This window comes from Urocampus carinirostris, chromosome 7, assembly GCF_059441175.1.
Source record: "Urocampus carinirostris isolate Australia breed hairy pipefish chromosome 7, RoL_Ucar_1.0, whole genome shotgun sequence".
NCBI lineage: Eukaryota > Metazoa > Chordata > Actinopteri > Syngnathiformes > Syngnathidae > Urocampus > Urocampus carinirostris.
The window spans coordinates 27,065,424-27,089,631 of record NC_142355.1 but is presented as its reverse complement, the minus strand read 5'-3'; the positions used below and the strand labels follow the sequence as shown (position 1 = coordinate 27,089,631).

The window sequence follows — 24,208 nt, the reverse complement described above, 5'->3', positions numbered from 1 at the left end:
CTGTGCTCTCATTTACTCCTCGTCAGTCCGTCAACGAACCTCTGCACTTGCAAAACTTGTGTTTTGACTCTGTCCGTTGTGCTGCTCGTATATCCAGTATCCGGTATCAATCCCGCCTGTCTCCTCCTGTCCGGTATCTTGCTCCAGGGTCTGGTACCGACCTTGTCTGTCTCGTCCTGTCCAGTATCTTGCTCTAGTCTCCAGTATCCAATATCGATCTCATCTGTCTCCTCCTGCCCGGTATCCTGCTCCAGTCTCCAATGTCCGATATTGATCCCGCCTGACTTGTCCTGTCTGGTGTCTTGCTCCAGCCTCCGGTATCGATCCTGTCTGTCTCCTCCTGTCCGGTATCTTGCTCCAGTCTCCAGTATCAATCCCGCCTGTCTCGTCCTGTCCCGTATCTTGCTCCAGTATCCAGTATTGATCCCGTTTGTCTCATCATGTCCAGTATCTTGCCCTAGTATCCGGTATTGATCCCGTCTGTCCTGTCCGGGATCTCCACATGTGTCCTGTATCGATCCCATCTGTTCTGTCCGGCCTCAATCTTGTCTGCCTCTGACTTCTCTCTCTCACTTCTTCCGCCCAGCGATCGTCGCATCCCTGGCGTTTGTGTTCACGCGCATGACTGCCCCATTCCCGTAAAATAAAGCTTGTGTGAAAACGTTACGCGTGTGGGTTCTGACATCCATATCTGCAAGTTTTTACTGAGGATCCATTATGTGCTGTAAACATCCTTTGGATTTATCGTTTTAAAAGTCTAAAACTTTGGAAATTGCCATGTTTTTCAGATGGAAAGTTTTCAAATGGACCAAAATGCGACTTAAAAGTAAATAATGCTTCTAATTCATACGGTGTTCTTTGTTTTGTTTCAACTAATTTTGTCGACTTGGTCTTAAATTTGATTTCAAAAGGCATTGAAAAAGTCTTTAAAAGTCTTGAATTTAACTTGTGTTAAGCTGTAGGAACCGTGAAAAAACGTAAAAATTTAAACAATTGGGTGATTCTTTATATCCTCATTTGTGACAATTGAATCCTAGCCAGGGACGTGGAACATGTTCGGAGCGCCTGATCTCTACAAAGAGGATGACTGAGCTGCCACTTAGCTGAGGCACATACTGAATAAAGTGCGTCCTTGTGCTAAATTATAACTTGCAATGATGTGTCCCAGCCTTGGATTGAATCCAGAATGTTTCCATTATGATGCACCGACAGTTATGTGGGAGCAGAGGGGATATATTTGCATGCAGAGATCAGGAGAAACCATTGTTTGATTCCATTGCCTGCAAGCGATTTTTAATCGACTTCACATTCAAGGTAAGTGGGAATAAAGACACAGTGATATTAAAAATTAGACTTTGGCAGACCTTCAGGCGTCTCGGTATCCTGTTTGCGTACTTCCCGGCCTAAGGAGTCGTAAACGCCCCATGGCAGCTGCCATTTACGCACGGGCTTCTTCCTAACCTCGGCGTGAAAATTGAAAGAACATAACTCGAGAATCGACCTGCCGAGCGCACACTTGACCCTGCAAAGCTGGCTGGTGCAAACGGTCGTTCCCAGGCCATTTTTAATTGCATGTGTCAATGAAGGGTAATGTGAAAAATGAAGGGAGCCAGGTTAAAAAACATTGTGAAGCAGGGCTCATCAACACTTCGTAAACTAAGAGCTACTTTTTTATTTATTAGTGAGAAAGACTCCCAGTTTGATATGCAGTTCTAAAATGAGAATCATGTTATTACTATCTTGTTACTATCTTCATCATATGTTGTTACGAGGTTCTAATTATTATAAGTAGGGTTAACATAGTCTTTGCCAACAACTAAAACATTTATCTTGTATAAGAGCACTGAGTGAAAAAATAGGATTCAATTTTTGGACTCAGCAAATCAAAATCAAGTTGAATGTCTTGCCAATGGACATGAACATTTGGGCATAGACAAGAAGAAAAGTAAGCTGGGAAAGACCTTCAGCCTTTAACGCAGGAGACACCCACCCTTTTGAAGAGCTACGCTTTTGTTACTGATTAGGATGAAGGGCTACCAGTTTGATATGCCTTTTTGGAATAACATTAGGTTGTTTCTACGTTATTATTTTGTCATTAAATGATTAAGATTTTGAGGAATAGTGTTAAAATAAGCTAAGTCAACCACTAAGCTGATACTATAGCTTAATTTTCGTTTCTGATTAGCTCAATGGGTTACCAGTTTGACATGCATGCACTTATCATGTTATTACTATGTTGTTACTATATTGCTATTATGTCATCCCCTGGTTCTTATTATAAGGAGTAGACTTGAAATAAGCTCAGTCAAAAAGTTATTTCAATACATTATGAAATGAAAATGAAATGATCTGCATTTATATAGCGCTTTTCAAGTCAATGACTTCCCAAAGCGCTTTACATTGTGCTTCACATTTCCCAATAGCGGCCGTGATCTGTGCAGCCATGTAAGGCGCTAACCTGCTTATTGGGGGTATTGGGGATTCAGTGTCTTACCCAAGGACACTTCGGCATGTAACACGGACAAGCCGGGATTCGAACTGGGATCCCTTAATCCTAAAACGATCGCTCTACCTCCTGAGCTACTGCCGTCCCGAAAAAAAAAAATTAATTATATGATCATTTTCAATGTTTTTGAAAGAATAGACCACGTCAAAGATTTCTCATGCCAGCAAGACATAAACAGTCTTAGAAAATCACAATGACCCATCACTGCTGAGTTATTTTCAGGACCGGTCTGGAGTCTACTCAGGTGTTCTTAGGGGGCTACCTACTGCACACAGGCACTATGTTGGTGACCCTTGATTTTGGTGGTAGGGTACCACTAAATATTAAAATTGGGGAGTCTTGCTGTCACAAATAAATGCTTAAAACATTTTCCTTAAACACGTGTTTTAAATAGAATATATATTTTTTCCATGTCAGGGGTGAACTATAGGCTAATTCTGAAAATATGTTTTGAAGAATTGATCTTGTATTTAAAGAAAATAATCATGTCGACGATTTCTCATGGCAGTTAAAAGAGAAAATTCCCTAGAAAATCACAATGACCAATCACTGGAGATCTATTTGCAGAACAGGTCTGCAGGATACTCCTGTCAGGTAAACCTGACATAAAAGTTGATCAATTTCTTATTTTTACTTGGTAAAGATGGTTTGCCTCATTTATTGATATGATGTTTATCATTACCATTATGATAAATGATCCATAACGTGAAAATATTAAAGGTACGGTACACATTTTAGACACAATACCACTGATGTTCCATAGGGCAAATTTTATGTCGCGCTAAATTTAAGTAGCCAGGTCGTATACCAATTTTAGAAATTGTGCCTTTTGCGAAAGCTTGGAAGCCGTGGCAGCTGTTTAAACCTGTAACAGAGTGCCAAATTTAGAAACTCAACAGCCTATTTTGCAATCGAAATTATAACAAAATTGTGTTAAGCTGAAAAGAATCATGCAAAAAAAATAATACTCATCTTAAATGTGTTCCCATTCCAAAGCAATAATAAAGTGCTGCTATGTCTGGGTAAGTACCATTATTTGATGCATTATTTCTTTTTCTCCATATCATATTTTGCACTATTTATAACTTCTTGTTGTCTTTTACATTTTACAGACCGGTAAGTATGGCTAACTTAAAATTCCAATCAATATTTAGAGACTTACCAATCCTTGACCTGATTAAGATAATTTCACATCCATGCTTCACAAATATTTCACAGGAAATAACGACAACATTTTCACTCAAGGTCCATGCAGTTTCAAAATCTTACCAACAGATAACATACCTATCCATTGTTTTCCTTATCCTTAGATATTGTTTTTACTAAACGGAAAAATACAGACTTTTTCCCCATTAAATTATACATTTCTTGAGTTACTGACTTGTTTTGATAGTAAAAGAAGTAGATAATACTCTATCCATCCATCCGTTATCTGCACCGCTTATCCTCAGTAGGGTTGCGGGTGTGCTGGAGCCCATCCCAGCTATCTTCGGGCAGTGGGCAGGGGACACCTTGAACTGGTTGCCAACCAGAGACAGACAACTCACTCGCTCATTCACACCTAGGGACAATTTGGACCGGCCAATTAACCTAACATGCATGTTTTTGGGAATGTGGGAGGAAACCGGAGTGCCCGGACGAAACCTGACGCAGGCACGAGGAGAACATGCAAACTCTGGTAGCTGGATTTGATCCCATGAAATCAGAACTGTATTATTAACTTGATTACTCTTTAAAGGGTAATCTAATTATGTAAGAAATAGTTTTTCTAATTTTAATTTGAAAATGTCAAATTTTTCCAATTTACTTTAAAAAGTATTGGTAATAACTACAAACTACCAATCTACAATTTTCGGTCAATACAATAATTCTAAATCTAAAAACAATTAAAAATATACATCCTTAAGAAATAAAAACGTTTTTAAAATCAACAAAATTATCTGCCATTGGAAAAAAAGAACGTATTACAAGAAAAGATGAATATTTTACCTTTTTTTTTTTTAACGGTGACATTTTACATTATAAAAAGTGATGCAAATAATAGTAGATGTGTAAAAAAGTTAACCCCTGTAGTATAAATCCTGAAAGATAGCCCTCTTTGGTCTCTTAAGTTGAGGAAAATATTAGCATGGCATAGCATAGCATAGCATAGCATAGCATAGCATAGCATAGCATAGCATAGCATAGGATAGCATAGCATAGCATAGTAGCAGCATATTAGCTAAAACACAGTTTTTCCTTTAATTGTATTTAAAGAAAATACATGACTGCCTCTCAGCATGCACCCATTTAGAAATGCTAAATGTTAACTCCGCAGAGAAAATATTCAGCAACACGCCGCCTGCACTTAAAGGTAAGCCCAGCACATATTGGAAAAAAGCAAACAAAAAAACAACAACTACAATTTCACCAAATCGACATCTTGCAAGTTGGACCAATCACCAGGATGATTTTTTGTATTAAAGTCCATCTTGCTGAAGAAGGCCACCTCAATGCTTTTGGCGGAGAGTGAAGAAAAAGAAGCCGAGAAGGAACGATTCCTTAACGAATGTTTCCCTTGGCCGAAGACTTTGAACCTCTCTGTGCAAGAACTGCAGGTTGCAAGACCACAATGTCCTCAAAAAGGCTATAGAAACCTATAACGTGTTCTTCTTCTGCAGGATCTGTGCAAACAATTACACAGGAAAATCGATGTCACTGATGAAGCTCGATACGATATAGCCGTGAAAGTAGACAAAAATGAATCGGAGGTAAAATATGACTCAGTTCAAGAATTATCTTCAATTACTGATTGGTGTGAAGGTCTACCAGTTTTATGCATTTCTAATATAATAACTGTTATTGCTATGCCATTGGTCGGTTGTATCTTGCGGCACCATTTCCTGTGGTGTGTCTTGGGCAAGAACAGCTTGAAAGCACCCATTCCTCTCCAGGCTATCATATGCTTCCACATACGTATACATACATACATACAGTATACACCACGATAATGACATATACATCTGTAGATTTATTTAGTCTTGAATGTTCATACGTTGTGTGAAATATCAATAAGATTTGGGTCAAGTTTACAGAGCTTTAATCAGCAAGCTCAATTATCATACTTTGTGGCACAGTTCTGACTACGTCCTTTTTCGAAAAGTTACGATAATCGGCCTGAGGAGTGTTTAACATGTTGAGATTTTTGGGACATTTTTTTTTAAAAAAGGTAAGATCAAAAGCAAAAGCTCCCTTTACCTGGCTCTGTGCACGTTTCTGTAATCGATTTCTTCAAATGGTGCGTGTCAATTTTCGTAGCTCTCTGTCAACCATGCCAGGATTCTATTTCATTTTGATGCTCCCGGGGTCGATATGGAGTCGTTTTGTTTATTTCATTTTCCCGTCAAGTTTGGAACACGTCCCAACGGGTTTGTATAATTCGGTCGATTTTTGAAAAAAGCCATTTAATTTACGTGTTTACAAGATGTGCTCGTACATGGATAGCCAAAACTTAGACTTGCACTAGGATACGACTGTGACATTTTTGCTCTGGAAGCAGAAAATTAAATGGAAATGTCAGGAACCGGAACAGGATAAGGACCCAAATGCGTGACGTTTCTCACACAAGCCTTTTATTTTACAGGAAATGGGGAGTCATGCACGTTAGGCAGTCTGGAGTTGAATGATAGGAAGCCAGAGGCCGACGAGATCAATACCAATTGCCCGAGCGCTTTGGGAGGTCTTCATTGATTTGAAAAGCGCTATATGAATGCAGAACATTTACCATTTATATCAAAAAGATGGGGTCGATACCGGACAGGACTAGACAGACAGGTTTGATATCAAAACAGGATATCGAAAATAAACAGGACAAACTAGACGGGAACGAAACTGGAAACCGATACTAAACAACGGGACAGACAGGATTGATATCAAAACAGGATATCGAAATTAAACAGGACAAACTAGACGGGAACAAAACTGGAAACTGATATTAAACAAGAAAAAATAAACGGAAAAAATACCGGACAGGAAATACCAACAGGAAACAGAACTGAGTCAAAACCCACGTCTTGCGGGGCAGAGGTTCGTTGACGGACTGACAAAGGAAGAGTGAGAGCATTGAGCTTAAATAGACGGAAAGCCAATATGTCAACGAGCCTCAGCTGGCGCCACACGGGCGAGGCCAATTGGGCGCCATGACAACCGTGACAGGAAATACAAAAATACACAGGAAGCTAAGGTGGAGTTTGCGTGTATCATTTGTCTCTGTTCTTCAAGTCTCACAATGCTTTGCAGCAAAAGGTAATCCCGGCGGGAAACAACATGAGCACACAAAAAAACAGATTACTTGATTGTTTGTACCTGCACGAGTGAACAGAAAATGACAAGGACTAACCCGAAGATTTTTGCTCATGTTTACATGGCTTTACATAATCAGAACACTGCGTCAATTAGTTTCTGGGTTTGCAGATCTTGTCCCTTAAGCAGAAGATTGTCTCGCTGAAGGGGGTGAGGCGGCCCAGTTTAAAGAGAGTGAAGAAAAGCACAGAAGACATGCTGGGCGCATACTCCGACCCCTCTAAGCTCATGAAGGCCGACTTCAAGGCCAACCTAAAGACGGTCAAGAAAGAAGATGAAAAAGTATGATACCGATTGAATACTTCATAACAAAGTACAGTATATGACAACTTGTTTTTGGTCCTCAGCGTGAAGAAGTGACTGACTGGCGTAAAAATGTGGAGGCCATGTCTGGCATGGAGGGCCGGAAGAAGCTGTTTAACACCGGGCAGTAGAAAAACACGTGGTCAAAGCTTGTTAGTAAGTGGACCTAGGTGTTAATCAAGAGATTTGACACAGTCTTACAGAAAAAAATAAGAGAATAAAACCTGAGGTCTGATTATATGAGCTACCAGTTTGATGTTCATTTCTAAAATAACAAATGTTATCAAGCTATTACTGTTATTACTATCTAGTCATTATTTGGAGCTGGGCTAAAATAGGCTGAGTCAACCACAAAAACACTGGGTTGAACATATATTATTGATCTATATGTATATATTTCAACACACGATATATGTTAAAAGAAAAATAAGTAGTAGGCCTAGGTGTTATTCAAGATATTCATTGCATTCTAACCAATAAAAATAGTTGAATATGACAAAATAAAACCTAAACTCTCAGTATGAGTCAATTGAAATTAAATGCACAAAATTATACCAAAATGGTTATTTGTAAACAACAAGTTAAGGGATATTAAATCTTAATGTCATGAACCAGAACAGACTCCCGGATCCAATAGCGTTAGTTTCAGAAGAGTTTTTATTTGAAAGAGTTGTTGGATCTGGCTTGGGACGTCGGCGCTTGTTGGTCGTCAGCCTCTTCGGGCGGAATGGCAGCTCCGTGACGGGTAGACGGAAGGTGCAGCCTAGCGGGTAAGTCAATGGCCGGGGTGGGAAAGTAGGTCGCAAAACGTGGAACGGAAACAGGTCAAAAACGGAAGACAGGCATGAATCAGGCAAGAGGAGTCGTGGGTACCTTGTAGTCTGGAGAAACACTCAGGGATACAAAGAGTACACTGAGACGATCCTCTCTGGACGCAGACCGCTTAAGTGGAGAACGTCAGCCAATCAGGAAGTGTGTTCCAGCGCGCCAAACAGATTGCCCCAGGTGACTTCACTTGGGCAATCACGACACTTAATGTCTTCTATTCGAATGCGTGAGTATCAATACAAGGTATTAATAATAGTACCGATACCAGCCTTAATTTTACAGGCACATCAAAATCCATTCTTTCATTTTATTTCTTAAAAATAATTCACGAATAGCTTTTACAACTTTTGTTAATGATAAAAAGGAAACAAATGTTTTAAAGTGCCACTAAATAGAATATCGAAATTGAACAATCAAAATGCATCCCATTTGGCACAGTATTTAATAAATAGGGCCAGATTTTTCCTTAAATATAAACTGAACGTTAATCATCTTGAAGCACTTAATGATACATGAGAAACTCCTCTTTTTTATGTAATGATCAGATAATACTGTGTCCTGGTGATCAAGTCTTGCAGACCATAAACCATTGAAACAATAGCTTTGCTGTCATTTCTGTTTCATTTAATATTGACAAGATTTGTTATGTGGTTGTTTGGACAAATATTAAATATTTTAACTAGTATTGAAAGATAACAACACACTAATTAATAGATTTACTGAATTTGCTAGATATAATGACTTATGTTGAATAATTGTCTTTTCATTTTTTTGTACAGGTCGGGAGCATTGCTGCATGATTTACCGATGTGCACGATTGTGATTAAAATATTACACTTTTCCTTTTAGTTTCTCTTCTTTTCTGTCTTATTAAGCACCATCAATACGTAAAGGTCTGAGTCAGATCAGGTGGTTTCGCCTACTACTGGTAGAAATGGACACCAGCTTTATCTTTTTCATGTTGGGAAGAAAACACCTACCCCCCAAAAAATGGTCTGGTAAGGGATGGGCCCCGCCAGGCTGTACTTGCTTGGGCAAGTAGGAAGTGGTACCCCATGACCCAGGTGGTTAAGGGATCTGTGAACCTTTATCAACAATGGGTTGAACTTGATAGCTTCTCGAGTGGCTTGCTGTCTCTGCACAAGCGTTCTATTTTAGTTGGCCATTTACCAGCCACTCAGAAGGAGTCTTGGAACATGACCTGAAGTTCCTCTTGCCACTTGGACACGGACCCTGCACACCTCAACAGCTTCTTTTGCACACACCGGAAAGGTATGATGACTTTTTCTTCCAAGTAAAGAGAAGTGATGACTAAAACAACATAAAAATAGGAAAATGATGCTTGAATTCTTGCAATTGATGCATTAAATAACAAAGAAGCGCAGTAATCCTTTTTGTCACAGGGTTACATTCCAAAAATAACCAGTGATACGTGTAATACCTGAAGTAACCTTTATTTATTTTTTTAAATTGCATCCAATAATATAGATATATTATTTTTTACCAAATTTTACTCGGTAATTTACTGTTCAGCCAATCACAATGCAGAACGAAATGCATGATGAAAATCTGTGAAGCAACGAGTCAGTGAATGGATGGATGGCGTTATAGAGAGTGTTTACAATATAAAGTGTAGCATCTGCAGAATTAATTAAAGGTTCAGTGAAGTTTTAGCTGATATTGATAAAAACCCCTTTGAAACAAAAAATTGAAAAAAAAAATGCAGGATCTGTTTCAAAACTTCGCTTTACATTTAGTTTTCTTCTTTGTCTATATTTATACTTTTCGTATGTCTTCAAAGAAATTCTTCATTTAAAAGTTGAGCCTATGTTAGAGGGGTGGAAACAATTTATTGATCTTGGGCTAAGATTCTTTTATTCAGCAAGTAGTAAATCGTCGAGGGTATTTCTTAAAAGTATAGATGTAAATGGTCTGTATTTCAAGTCACTGAGGGCCTCCCAAAGCTCTTTACAATTTGCTTCCCACTTACCCATTCACACACACACTCACGCACCGATAGCAGCGTGTGCTTATCGGGAGCATTAGGGGTTTAGTGTCTTGCCCAAGGACACTTCGACATTTAACCGGGAGGAGTTAAAAAGTTTCGCATCTCGGTCCATATTTCGTCTACTCCTTGGTTACTTCCTTTTTGTATTCCTTCAAAATAAAACTTGAATTTAAATTGAGCTCATATTGGGAAATAGACCTTTTTTTTTCAAACCTGTTTGTATTTTCAACCGGGCTGAGGGTATTTTATCCAAAGAATATGTCGGCGAGAATATCTTTTTAAATTTTTGGATAAAAAATATGGGCACCTCGTTTCACTTTTCGTTTACTCCCTGGGATTTTCTTTTATTCCTCCAAAATAAAACTTCGGCTGCAAAAGACAAAGTAGAAAATAAGATTTCAGAATTAAAGAAATAACTTTTTTGTTAGTTATAATCAAGCATAGGCGGCATGGCAGCTGAGTGGTTAGCACGTCTGTGGCACAGTTCTTAGATCATGGGTTCGAATCCAGCTACCAGCCTTCCTGTGCAGTTTTGCGTAGTAATTGCGTGGGTTTCTTCGGGACACTCTGGTTTCCTCCCACTTTCCAAAAACATGCATGTCGAGTTAATTGGCCCGTCTGAATTGTCCCTAGGTCTGAATTAGCAAGTGGGTTGTCTCTGTGTGCCTTGCAATTCCCCGGCAACCAGTTCAGGGTGTCCCCTGCCCACTGCCCAAAGATAGCTGGGATGGGCTCCAGTACCCCCACGACCCTACTGATGATAGGCGGTGCAGATAACGGACAATCAAGCATTTAAATGCTGAAATGAAGATAGACTGATTTGAGAGCATTCTTTTCTCTTGTTTTTTATTGCTGTTTTTCTTTCGACAGACAAAAGACTTCCAGCATGTCAGAGTAAGATATCACTTTTTGTTGTTGTTGTTATGTTAACATTGAGTTTCTAACTTCTCACATTCTAACTCTGTTTTTTTCCCCTCTCAATGTTCACTTAAGATCGGTAAGTCAACCTTCTACGATTTGCTAATGTTTTTCTTTCTAGTCACATTTTATGACCGCAGATTTTTTTGTGTGTGCGTGCAGAAAAAATCCAAGAGTTCTGCGTCTCGCAGGCTGACCTTGAAGGTACCATTCTAATAATTCTGTCCTTATGCAATGCATGTAACGACAATATTACATTCTAGACCAAGCTGTTAAAGGTAGCAGGCACAATGTTGGAGAAGGAAAAAGAGGCAAAGCGCCAGGAGCGAGAAAATACTTTGAGAGAGAGAGTTCCTCCACTGCAGCTGTCAGGCCTGTCAGTGCAGGACCTTCAGGTGAGATGGCCACCTGTCAATCACGTCCAATGTTCAAAATGTTCTGCATGCAAGCACGCAATGTATACAGAGGGGAACTCCTGCTGCTCATATTGAATTTCAGATTTGATACTGATGGCTTTTGACATTGTCCTTGAGTCTTTTTTTTTGTTGAGGTCGCAATTTTCAAAAAAGTCTTCCTACTCTACAGGACAGTATTTCATAATACATGTACTAGATTTGAATTAAATAATCAATTTCAATACATTATTGTTCCAAATGTATAAAATGTGATTTTTTTTTAAAGGTTATTGATTTGATAGAGCACTAGTGTCAAACCCATAGCTTGCAAGAGCTTAAAACGTTCTATTTATCTATCTGTCTGTCTGTCTGTCTGTCCTGGTCATATCCCTCAAGAGGGGTGACTGACTGCAAGACAAAGACATGCACAAAAACAAAGACGATAAAAAAGGGAAAAAGTAGCAAAAAAACACACACAAATTTTTTTTTTTGACCATGGCCAACCCAAATGCCCAAACACCCAAACAAGTTAAGCACCTCGGCACTCAAGTTGGTCATGCTTTTGTCCCTCCAGATGAAATGGGACACAAGACAGCGGCCATGTCACTCGGGTCAGGGTGACACAACACACTCTTCTGTGCAACAGCAGGGCCCGACAGCTTTCACTGGTTTACCCCTGTCGCATCATACGGGTGCCCTGCCCATCCCTTAGAACAGGGGTCGGGAACCTATGGCTCGCGAGCCATATATGGCTCTTTCGATGAGTATCTGTGGCTCAGAGACAAATTTGCGTGCAAAAATTCTCCATCTTGTTCAAAACTTGAGAAGTCTATTCAACTCAGGTACACGCAAAGCCAAACCAATATTAAATAAAAGAGCATTACTTCACAGTATATATAGGGCACGTTTTTCACTACAATTTAAAGTCAAGGTGTCACACAAAAAAAGGGGGAAAAAAAACTCGTTTTGGCTGTACAACGCTAAAGAATCCTTTCTATAAAAGTTCACTATATAATCTGTGTTCAGTGTTCAGATACCTTATGATGAATCCACAGAACTGTAAATACGCCAAAACACCGGAAGAGAACTTAGTCATTTGATTGGGTGAGTGGGAGGGATGGGTGGAGCTATGCAAAAAGTATTCCCTCCCATCTCTCGCCAAAGGTAAGCACATAAGGCTCCCTATTCTCAGAATGTTGTGACGTTTTTACAAAATAAATGCTTGCATCTGGTTTTGAAACCAATATGTATGAAAAAAAAGGGTCAAAATGAGTTTAACCGATCTTGAGTAATTGCAAGAAAGAGACAAGTTTAAAGTGGTATGTTTGTTGATTTTGGGACAGGGGCTCTGGCATTATTCTCTTTTCATAATTTTTATCAAATCATCAAAAATAAATGTGCTGAAGACTAAGCTTTTGTCTGGGGCGCGGGTTTAGCAATTTAGTAAATTTGTCTCATAATATATGGTGTGGCTCTTTCCCAAAATAAAATTAATATTTTTTGCTTTTATGGCTCTTTGAGTCCAAAAGGTTCCCGACCCCTGCCTTAGAACATGTCTAAACATCCCACTATCTTTTTACAACACCTCTCCACTCATTCCTATCACCAACAAGCATCCTTTCGATCTCCTCTTTCTTCCACTCAGTCGCTTTACTTCCACATCCTCTCATATTTAGTGACCCTATAACTAGGGTTTGCGAGACCTTTCACTCCCCTGCCCCCTTTCTTTGCCTTGCTGTCTCTTAGGGAGTAGAGATAGAGAGGAGAGGATCCCCAGTCCACTCGCTCCCTCCACTTTAGTCGCCTCTTACGATACGCAGCGGACCACAGTGGGAGAATTCTCACACCTCCCAGAGGGCAAGGGCCCCTCACCACAGTACCTAAGCATCTAAAAAGAAACGGATCAAAAGAGTGCTTAGACCGGGGGTCAGAAACATGGGCCTCTGGAGCCGAATGCGGTCCCTAGTGGCTTTCTGGCACTTAAGAAAGCCACTAGGGACGACATTAAATGTTTGGTATTGGAAAATTTGTAGTGTTTTACAATGAATACAGATCTATGCAGTGTATATAGATTTTTATGTGTTGCCTTCCTTGTAAGGTGTATATAAAGCTTTTATTTTTTTTGTTTTGGTCCAATTCGGCTCATAATGCCAGTCGACTAAGATACTTGCAAAATGATGACTCAGCGCTTACGTGGTAGTGTTACCATGCCAATGCCAAATTGCCAACAAGTGACGCTAAGAAATAAATTACTGGTTTCCCCAAAAGTTTTTTCTTATGTTTAGTCTGTAACATATTAAACATGCGTAGCAACATTCTTTTTCAAAGCAATTGTAATGTTTGTGACTCGAATAATTAATAGAGGCAGTTATTTTGCATGATGGAGTAGGAAAATGTATTTTATACATTATTCAATCGCATTTAGTCACATTTGTTGACTCTTTAGAAGTATTCAATATTTTACAAGGTACGTTGGATGTATTTCCAAGCATTTTAATGTTGTACGAGCCACGTCAAAGACACTCAATGTAATAAGTTAGCTAGAGCTAATGAGCTACGTTGGTGGCTTACCGTTGCCGTTTCTTATTACGTAAATGAGATGCTTTTATTGTGATTAACCAATTTAATATGTAGTGAAAACTGTTATCTGCTCTACCTGAACGCTTATTGCGCCGAAATTTGAATAGTATAGTAGCTGTTGTTGTCTACTGTTTACTGGCCTCGTCCCCAGTTTACTGCGATTTACTACCGTCCGTCATGGTGTCATCACATGGTTAGGTCACGTGTGTGCAATGAGTCCCCCTGAGATCCGATCTGCAACCTCAGTGGAAATGTTTAAATCTAAACTTAAAACTCACTTCTACTCCATAGCATACGAATAACCTACTCTTCTCGTCGGCTGAAAAATAGTCTGTGTAATATAGTGTAATAATCTGTGAAGCCCTTTGAGACTCTTGATTTAGGGCTATACAAATAAAGATGACTTGACTTGACTTAAGTTAGGACAGGCCCTTTGAGAACAGCCAATATGCAGGTGACACTCAGTGAAAATGAATTTGACACCCCTGCGTTACAGTCTGATTCAAAGAAAGATTTGCTGCTATCTTGTGGCAGCTAGAAGCAAGTACAAGTAAACATTTTACTTCTGGGGGTGATGCGAGCTCGTAGGCAACCAAGTTAAGATTAGCCCGGGGACCAGTTCTGAAAATAGCTCACCGGTGATGGGTTCTTGTGATATTCTAGAATTATTTTTAACTGGAATGATGTTTAAATGATTGACTGATCCTATATTAACCATACTTGTAATAATTACCACGTTTTAATAACATAACAATAACGATGTAAAAGCACAATTGTAAAAAGTTGTAAAATTACATGTAAAACTGCAAGCTATTTTCACTAACAGGGAAACAAAAAAGTAGCCCTGGGTCTCAAAAAAGTTTGTAACCCTTGGAAAAGGCTGTTCTTATGCCTAAGAGGAAGGGCTGATTATTTTATTTATATACCTTTTTTTTAAGAAAATTGATAAGATTTTGGTTTACAACAGGACCCTATTTTTGACTTTTTTTTATCAGAGACTAGGATAAAAACAAATTCACTAAATTAATTCAATTTCAATAAAAAAACGATTTTAAACTCAATTTTGATTGAAATATATTTATTTACTCGAAAAAAAAGGATGTTACATGTCCCTTATTTCCAGGACGTTACTGATGAAATCACTACATTTTTCAGTACAAACATATACCAATACCTTACCTTTAGTAATTTTCCCTCTCATAATTAAGTTAAAAAAACAAAAGAATAACCCACCAATCCATCCATCTACCTATCTATTATTCATCCATCCGTTTATCTACCTATCTATCCTCCATCTAGTCATCCATCCATCAACCTATGTATCCTTCATGTATCCATTCCTCTACCGAGTTATCCTTGATCTAGTTATCCATCCATCTATCCAGTTAGTGCAGTTTTCCCATCATTTTAGGGCCAACAATAACGGACCACTGAGTGTAACAATATTTAAATGTCATTATTTTTCTTGACAGTAACTCGACGGTCACTTAATCTTTAATCCACTTTGACGCCGATGCATTTGTCCCTGTTGCAACCTGAGAACGTTGTCCTCCCCATTAAAGGCTCTTTGCAAAGAACTGCACCATAAAATTGACGTAGCGGACGAAGAGCGCTACGACATCAACGCCAAGGTTACCAAAAACACCATAGAGGTTCGGAAAGTTGTCCGTGTGAAATGAAAAACAGCCAAGTTTTAGGAAAGCGGTTGAGCACTTTAACATTTTATTTCTTTCAGCTAGACAACCTGAATGCCAAAATTATCGAACTCAAAGGTAAGAAGCGACCTGCTCTGAAAAGGGTGAAAATTTCCGCCGACGCCATGTTGGGAGCGCTGCTAGGCGCCAAGGTCAAGGAATCTGTGGACTTCAAGGCTAACCTCAAGACCGTGAAGAAAGAAGAAGAGAAGGTAATATAGTTTTTTTTAACATTCAGGCGCTGCACTAAAGTTCAATCAAAATGTTCCCAACATTGATTTGATGATTTCCTTCATGAACAGAAGGAGGAAGTGACTGACTGGCGTAAAAATGTGGAGGCCATGTCCGGTATGGAGGGCAGAATGAAGCTGTTTAACGCCAATTAGTGTACTACAAATGATTGAATGCTAATTAAGAGATTGGAAATTGTTGATGGACAACTTGCATGATTGTGCAGTAGCCTGTGTAAAGTATTTCCTTAGAGTGTGAGATGTCTGCAAACACTGTTATAGAATAAAGTAACGAAAAAAAATTGAATTTTGCATTACTTTAGTCAATTCTTTTCACAAATTTCACTTCCACAAATGTTATATTTTTATTGTTTCAGATTTAATAGAATATAATCAAAAAATAAATTAGTCCTTTATTTGTTTTATCTCAGCTGTACTGTCTGTTAGTGGTAGTCACAAAAATGTTTTTACTGACATCTTGTGGCACACAATTTCCTTTATGCTTTCCTTATTTTTAATCGAAATATGTAATTCACAACATGTGTATGGACTAGATCCAGATTACAGTCGGTGTATTTAAAATTAAAAGGTAAAAATATAAATATAAAAAATATATAACTACATTTATTGGCACCACACACACACACACACTGGAAATGTGAATTTCCCTTCGGGGATGAACAAAGTATCTATCTATCTATCTATCTATCTATCTATCTATCTATCTATCTATCTATATAATAAAATATAACATAGAATGTATTATTATAATTGTCAAGTCAAGTCATGTTTATTTCTATAGCTCTTAATCACAAGAAGTCTCAAAGGGCTGCACAGCCAACAGATTATTGCAAACCACAGACTATTATTACACCATCCCCTGATCTAAAACCTAAATGAGGGCAAGGAAAACCTCAACAATCTCAGCACGAGGAAAATGAAGAAATCTTGTCATTTTATGTACAGCTCGGTTTGTTAAAAATAAAAAAGTGAAGAAATGCAAACACAAACAGTGTTTTAAAATAGCAGTGATGACATATAATATAGAACAATACAGATTTATAAGTAGAATTGTCCTTATTGTCATTGATAACAACATAGAGAAATTTGTTTACGACAATAACTTCTTTATAATAGGCCTAAAAAATATCATCTTTAACGAGTTATTTCAATACCATGAATAATGAATCAGTTTTCATTCAATTTTATATTTAGTAGGAACCCAATATAAAGCCCCCCCAACCACCTAGTTTTCAGGCACATTTTTACGTTAAACCTGAATGCAATCGAAAATAGTTAAAAAATAAAAATAAATAAACGTTGGACAACAGGTTATGTGTGATTTCAATCTAGATTTTATTATGCTTGACTACAAATCATATTTAATATCAATATTGATATTATTGTTTTAATTTTTGATTTCAACTAGAAGTCTTTAAAATCCTCAGTAAACGGTATTATTCAGTAAACCTTTCGTTTTGGTAAAGGTGGTTTTAAATGATAAGCCAAGTGGTCACTTACTGTAACGCGGTTCACTTTTCACGGTTTCACAACTTCATGAATTTGCATCGTGTATTGTATTCTGCATTCTGATTGGCTAGAGCGTCTCGAAAATCCTACTTAATATTCATAAACAAATAAATGTTTACAGTACACAGTACTTGCGTTCGTTCAAGTAATGCCTGTAAAAAATGTTCTCTGATTTCAAAGCATTAAATAATATTTCATTGTATAATAATTGCAAATAGTAAATGGTCTGCATGTATATAGCGCTTTGTTAAAAAAAAAAAATGAAAGTTTCTACTTTACCACCGGTTTGTTTTGGAACCTAAACCCCGCAATAAATGTGGGATTACTGTATTCTACTTTTACTTTTTGTATTTATATCTTTATTTTACAGTCGTCAATTGGTGTATCTTCACTTGCATAACAACCAAAAAACGTGGTGAAAAAAAAAACATTTTTATGTTGACAATACTATCATAAAACAAAACAATTTACTTTCATTGAGTTAAATTGAATTGTATTTTTGTTAAAGATATAAACGCTGTGAATCATTGTATCCAACGAGATTAGACACGATACTCCAGGGTAAAATACTTGAAATCATTAAAACCTTAATTGTAATCCATGAGGGCTTTCTGATTAATAAGTTTATATTTCTATTTTCTAAACCACGGTGTGGCGCACAAGCAAGTGGTCTATAAGGAGAAAAGCTCACAGGTTGACATTTTTCACACCTTGGACACGACACAGAGAAAGAATGGTGAGGACACGATGTCTATTTTGGAGTGCTGCTCACAAGGACACTGGAATCTATAAATCCAGCCGCTTTGTGTCCTTCTCATCTTGGAAAAAGAAGCAGCCGGACGCTAGTTTGGTCACATATTGTCCAAGGTAAGGAAAATTGTGGATGTGGAATAGAATACTTGTGGAATTTTTATATCTTTTATTGTATTTTCTTGTATAGGTATTGCTTTTGTTTGAAAATGTTGGAATGAAAGAATGTAATTTATGTGTGAGCAAGCCAAGTTTAAAATCGAATGTTATTGACATGGTTAATTTTCATTCCCTATTGACAGAGGGAGACACAAGAAACGTTTTACAATGTCTGATGCGTGAGTATTTTTGATTGGGGTTTTAGCCGCATTTAAGCTGTAAATGTTTTTTGAAAAGTAACAAATTTTGCATGTGCTTTCACCCCAATACACCAATGCCACCTTCTGCTTCAGGTCTTCGGTAAGTCAAATAAATATTTTCTTTTGTAACATTTTATTGCTGTTGTAAAAATCTCATTCTTTTTGGCCTCTGTCATGGGAAAAATATGGCATCTCCATTGTTGTCATTTGTTTTCTTTTCGCCTTTTTGATAACGTTTACAACGTAAACATCTAAATATGAATACAGGTATCCCAATTTTTGTTATTTTTCCTCCATCATTTTTATGTTTACAATGTAAACATTCAATTTCAATTCTACTGCAATTCATGATCGTGTTTTCAGTGTAAACGTACAACACGATGTGATTTCTGTCTTTTTTTGCCTTTATGAAAAAAATATTTTTTGTCCTTTTTTTAGTTGATAATGAGTATTGCATACAATTTTTTCATTGTTTACAGTTTAAACATTATCATCAAAAATGAGCAAATGGACCTCTATTTTTGTACTTTTTAAAAACTTTTAAAGTAGTTTGTATTGGGAAATGTTTACCGTATTTTCACAAATATAAGGCACACCTGGTTAGGTTTTAGCCTATGCGAGCCTGTAAATGCTAAAAAGGACCCGCCTCCTTTATCTCCGAATAACTACTTTGCTAATGTGGGAAAATCTAGTCGGCTGCTGGTTGCCTTAGTTGCGAGACCTTGCGACTCAATATTGATCCATATATAAGGCGCACTGCATTAAAAGGCGCATGGTCAGCTTTTGAAAAAAAAAAAAAGGCTTTTAGGTGCTCATGATAGTCGCGAAAATACGTTACATTATTTTCTGGAGGAAATATTTTCATAAAGTTCCAAAAGGAAAGAAATGACAGAAATTGAGAATTTTTTTGTCATATTTGGCATTGGGCAAAATCTACTATGCAGAGTTCACATCATTTATATTGTTTACTGTTTTTTTTGTTTTGCATTTTTCAAACTGTTTGCCTTTATTGCTATTTATACTGTATATTTCTCACATTGTAAACATAATCATAAAAGCAAAACAGTTTAAAAAAAGGACAAAACATAATATTTAAGATTGTGCATTGTTTACATTTGTTAAGTTACAGTGTAAACATTATCATAAAAGGCACACAAGTACAGTAATCCCTCGATTATCGCGGTTAATGGGGACCAAAACCACCCGCGAAAAGTGAAAATCCGCTAAGTAGCGACGCCCCTTCAAAAATGCTTAAAAAAATAAATAAATAAATGAATTTTTAAAAAATTATTTTATTTTATTATTATTATTTTTTAGAGCCGCGAAGCTCTGAACCCGCGAACGTGGAACCGCGAAGTAGCGAGGTCCCACTGTAAAACGAAAGGATATAACATCCATTCATCCATCCAGTTTTCTGTGCTGCTTATCCTCAACTAGGGTCGCGGGGGGTGGTGGAGTCCATCCCAGCTATCTTCGGGGAGTGGGCAGGGGACACCCTGAACTGGTTGCCAGCCAGTCGCAGGGCACACAGACAGAACTCACTTGCTCATTCACACCTCGGGACAATTTTGACCGGCCAATTAACCTGACATGCATGTTCATGGAATGTGGGAAGAAACCGGAGTGCCTGGCGGAAACCCACGCAAGCACTGGGAGAACACGCAAACTCTGCGCAGAAAGGCTGGTAGCTGGATTTGATCCCATGACTTTGGAAATGTGCCGCGGACGTGCTAACCACTCTGCCGCCCATGACATAACATATCAAACTTTTTATTTGATATTTTATAAATAATGCTTTGCCTTTCTTGATACAATTTGAATTGTAAATTATTTATATTGAAAGCACCGTAAAAGTAAAAAAGTAGAGAAATACCAAAAATGGAGTCCACTTTTTTCACATAACATGATATGACAAAGCTGTTTACCAAATAATATTTCTAAGAAATTTTTCTTTTTATAAATGTTTTCTTTGTTATGTTAATCATCACACAAACTAGTTTGAAAAATACTGATTAGTGTGTTCTTTTTCAGAAACCAAAAATATCTGCATCACGCAGATTGTTTTTAAAGGTAGGCCTTCGAATCAATAATATTAAACAATGACTAAGTTGTTACTTACATACAAAATCCTTTGTGCCGAAATCAGACCAAAATGCTGAAGAAGGCTATGGGGATGTGGGAGAACGAAAAAGAAGCAAAACATGAAGAACGACAACGAATTCTGACCGAGAGAGTTCCTGAACTTCAAATGTCCGGCTTGTCTACGCAAGAATTGCAAGTATGTTGTCAATATAAGAACAACTCAATTATGTTGTACCGTGATGTTTTATAATTTGACGTCTGCGTCTACAGAGTCTTTGCAAAGAGCTTCACCAGAAAATAGACACCGTTGACGAAGAGCGTTATGACATTGCTTTAAAAGTGGCCAAGAATGATATTGAGGTATTCCATTCAAGTTTCTTATCAATGCTACTGAAAGGATCAAATAAAATTTTATTTGTAAAGCACTTATCAGCCAATGAATTACCACTCAAAGTGCTGTATAAAAATATGTCATCTGTGTAACTATGGAAACTCGCGCCGTGTCTCCTGATAACATCCCAAAGGGGAAGCACATACAGATGAAAAAGTAACAGGCCTTAAATTGAACCTTGGGGAACCCCACAAATAATATTCATGATTTTTGGAGGAACATGCATCCATACTTACTAAGAAATATCAATCTGTAAAACAATGTTGTTTTGTTCCCCCCAAATAATCATGCTGAAAAAACTAAAATACATTTTGCAATGGCGTGGGAGAAAAATATACTCACTTTAATTATAAATTTACAATACGTTAGTATATTTAAACTAATTTTTCTGGTGAAAAAAACAGACTAAATGAATAAAATTAGCAAACTGATGTTATATGGCAGAGAGCAGTGAACTTGTTTAATTTCATGTATTTTTTTTTCTTACTTGAAATAAAGCCTAAAATTATTTACAACATGAATCAATCTTGTTTTGTGCCTCCCAAAAACTCACACCAAAAAAAGCCAGTAAGTCTTTCTGTTTTTCACATAATTTCTGACACACAGGTAAAGAAGTGGGGAGACTCTTCACCTATCAGTATGCAGAACAAAATGCACCATGCAAATAATTGTTTCTGGCACCGTAAAAATAGATAATGAGAGTATCTTCAATTCCTTTTTGTACGGCACCTGTACGACTTATGGTCTAGTAGAAAAGCATAGACGCCCTCACCGACGCACACGGGTTTGATTCCCGTTGCAAACAATGTAATGTAATATTAAGCAGTGACAATTGACGACTGATCAATCATTACATGAATATATATACTGTTAGTGTATAAAGAGCCCAACAGTTATACATGAAGAAACACAGTAGCTTTTACAATAGTCTTAGTTTTATATGTCCTAAAGTCCGGTGCGCCTTATGTAAGAGGAAAATATGACAAAAGACTATTTTTGTGCACCTTATAATGGCAAAAAAATATGAAACGAATAGCATTGTCCCCTAATTATTTTAGCAGAATAATAAAGCAAATGTGTTTTCATTTGGGGTTTCCCGGATAATAATTCCAAAAGGTGCGAGACCTGTCTCAAAAGATCTACGAGTTGAAGGGCAAGATGAAGAGACCCAACTTGAAGAGGGTGAGGGTGTCGGCAGATGCCATGTTGGGAGCTTTGCTGGGCTCCAAAGTCAAGGAGTCGGTGGACTTCAAGGCCAATCTTAAGACTGTGAAAAAGGAAGAGGAGAAGGTGAGAGTGTATTTAAGAATTTATACGGTGGTTTGTCTTTGCATGTCATGAATACTGATTTTTTTGGACAAAATTAAAGAAGAAAAATATGTACCATAAATTATGGGCTAAGGAGCGCACCTGATTAAAAGCATCCTATTTTAAAGAAGGAAACTCAATTTTGTCGTACAGACTGCACTAGATTTTAAGCCTCAGATTTAAACAGTCATAAAAATGAATTTATTCACGTCCGTTTTAAGCCCGGTCCACACCTTCGAGTTGTTTATGTCACATATTTTATTATCATGTGACCATTCAAGATGGCGATAACATTGACGACCATATATTGACTACTGCAGAAAAAGAAAATGCAAATGTGGTTTGCAAAGGTGGCGTAAAATATGAGCCTTATTTTTCAAGATTGCAGCACCTGGCAACCATACTGTGGAGAATAGTGCCGGATTGCAACTGTGTCTTTTTGTGTTGTTGAAAGGTGGTTTCCGTGGGAACAGACCAAAATTGCATTTGCTTGTTGTTCCCCTCGTGAATAAAAGGAAACTCCAGCTAATGGAGGATAACTTCGATGATACAGAAAAAGAAGGGGTTTTGATGGATAATTTTCACTGCTGTTCAATTTGGATGTTTGAATTGAGGATGTATTTGTGGGTGAAAAATTTGAAATATCCTAAAGTATGTTGTAAATATTGAATAAAATACAGTATTGTCAAACCTCCCATTTTGCTCTTATTATGTATTATATGAATAATGTTGGAAAAACATGGACTAGTTTCTCTGGAAGGGCGTCATAAATGTTTCCAATCATTAGCGCGGTGTTTTGTATTTATAGCACATGCGTTGTGGAAAAGAGCAGCTCGCTGTTTTTCTCAATGCCGCCACAAGAAAAAAGAAGAATAAGTAGCATTGTTTAAATTGGAGCAAAAAAGTAGAGGCTTGTAAACGCCCCAAAAATTGGGCAATTGCACAAAATCAAGATCATTTATTTAAAAAAATGTTTTTTCTGTATTCTGCAGAAAGAGGAAGTGACAGACTGGCGTAAGAACGTGGATGCCATGTCGGGTATGGAGGGCAGAATGAAGCTGTTCAACGCTGCTTAGTAAAAGATGGGCTCGTCATTTGCCAAGAAGTGTGCCGGTCCACAACAAGATACTGTCCCTTACTTTTGAAAACAGACTTCAATTATGATAGTACACTAATCTGAAGAATGTATGGAGGATAATAGTGAAGGTTCCATATAGCTATAGTTTCCTTTCAATAGCATTGGGTGCAAACATTTTTTTTAAGTATTAATGAAGTTGTACATATATATGTATATATATATATATATATATATATATATATATATATATATATATATATATATATATATATATATATATATATATATGTCCCTTATTATAATTTGAAAAGTCTCATAATAAGTGTTTGAAATTCTATTGGAGGATATTTGAGCTACTTAGAATTACATTGAGATAGTTTTAGGCAATTTTATTTTTGGATTTTTAGTCTGGTCTAGAAAGAGAACAAGAGGAAATTTTATAGATTGATAGTTTTTTGTTTTTTTGGGTATGTATTACATATTGTAGTATACCGGATATATTCTTTTTTTCCCCCAAAAGACAAAACTACAACACAGACGAGGTAAAAAATAAGTAAATGCATTAATAAAAATACAAAAAAAAACAAGCCGATTGATGATTACTAATGTTTGAATGTTCATTACTTCTCTTTGTCTATTAAATGTACCTGTTCAATTTTAAACTGTTTCCCTGTATTTTTTTATATTTAACACAGATTTTTGAGAAACTCAATGCGTTCAAATAGTTGCATTTGAGGAGTAATTATTTGATATAATTAATTACCCAAGTGTCTTGGAATACAATGGAAGTTGTTATTTTTAATACTATCGCCTTTGTATGAAATTGCACACATTTTGATTTGAATAATTTTCTTAAAACATAACTTGTTTTGAAATGTTATAATTTAACTTTATCATAAAGATTAAT

At 37.2% G+C, this 24,208-nt stretch overlaps 3 protein-coding genes across 3 annotated transcripts; all 3 read left to right on the top strand.

Annotated features, from left to right (window-relative positions):
- The first annotated feature begins 1,271 nt into the window (after positions 1-1,271).
- Positions 1,272-7,857, top strand: LOC148362828 (troponin I, slow skeletal muscle-like). Its single transcript, XM_088340405.1, has 6 exons — positions 1,272-1,314; positions 4,824-4,859; positions 4,972-5,103; positions 5,167-5,256; positions 6,959-7,129; positions 7,195-7,857. The coding sequence occupies exons 3-6, from the start codon at positions 4,999-5,001 to the stop codon at positions 7,279-7,281; spliced, it is 453 nt and encodes a 150-aa protein (XP_088196531.1). The 5' UTR covers positions 1,272-1,314; positions 4,824-4,859; positions 4,972-4,998; the 3' UTR covers positions 7,282-7,857.
- A 3,337-nt stretch (positions 7,858-11,194) lies between these two features.
- On the top strand, positions 11,195-15,959 carry LOC148362827 (troponin I, slow skeletal muscle-like). Its single transcript, XM_088340406.1, has 4 exons — positions 11,195-11,299; positions 15,442-15,531; positions 15,615-15,785; positions 15,876-15,959. Exons 1-4 carry the CDS (start codon positions 11,195-11,197, stop codon positions 15,957-15,959), a joined length of 450 nt encoding a protein of 149 aa, XP_088196532.1.
- Positions 15,960-18,063: 2,104 nt separating this feature from the next.
- LOC148362826 (troponin I, slow skeletal muscle-like) lies at positions 18,064-23,963 on the top strand. Its single transcript, XM_088340404.1, has 7 exons — positions 18,064-18,200; positions 18,386-18,542; positions 20,474-20,512; positions 20,589-20,720; positions 20,795-20,884; positions 22,032-22,205; positions 23,216-23,963. The coding sequence occupies exons 4-7, from the start codon at positions 20,595-20,597 to the stop codon at positions 23,297-23,299; spliced, it is 474 nt and encodes a 157-aa protein (XP_088196530.1). The 5' UTR covers positions 18,064-18,200; positions 18,386-18,542; positions 20,474-20,512; positions 20,589-20,594; the 3' UTR covers positions 23,300-23,963.
- Positions 23,964-24,208: the final 245 nt, after the last annotated feature.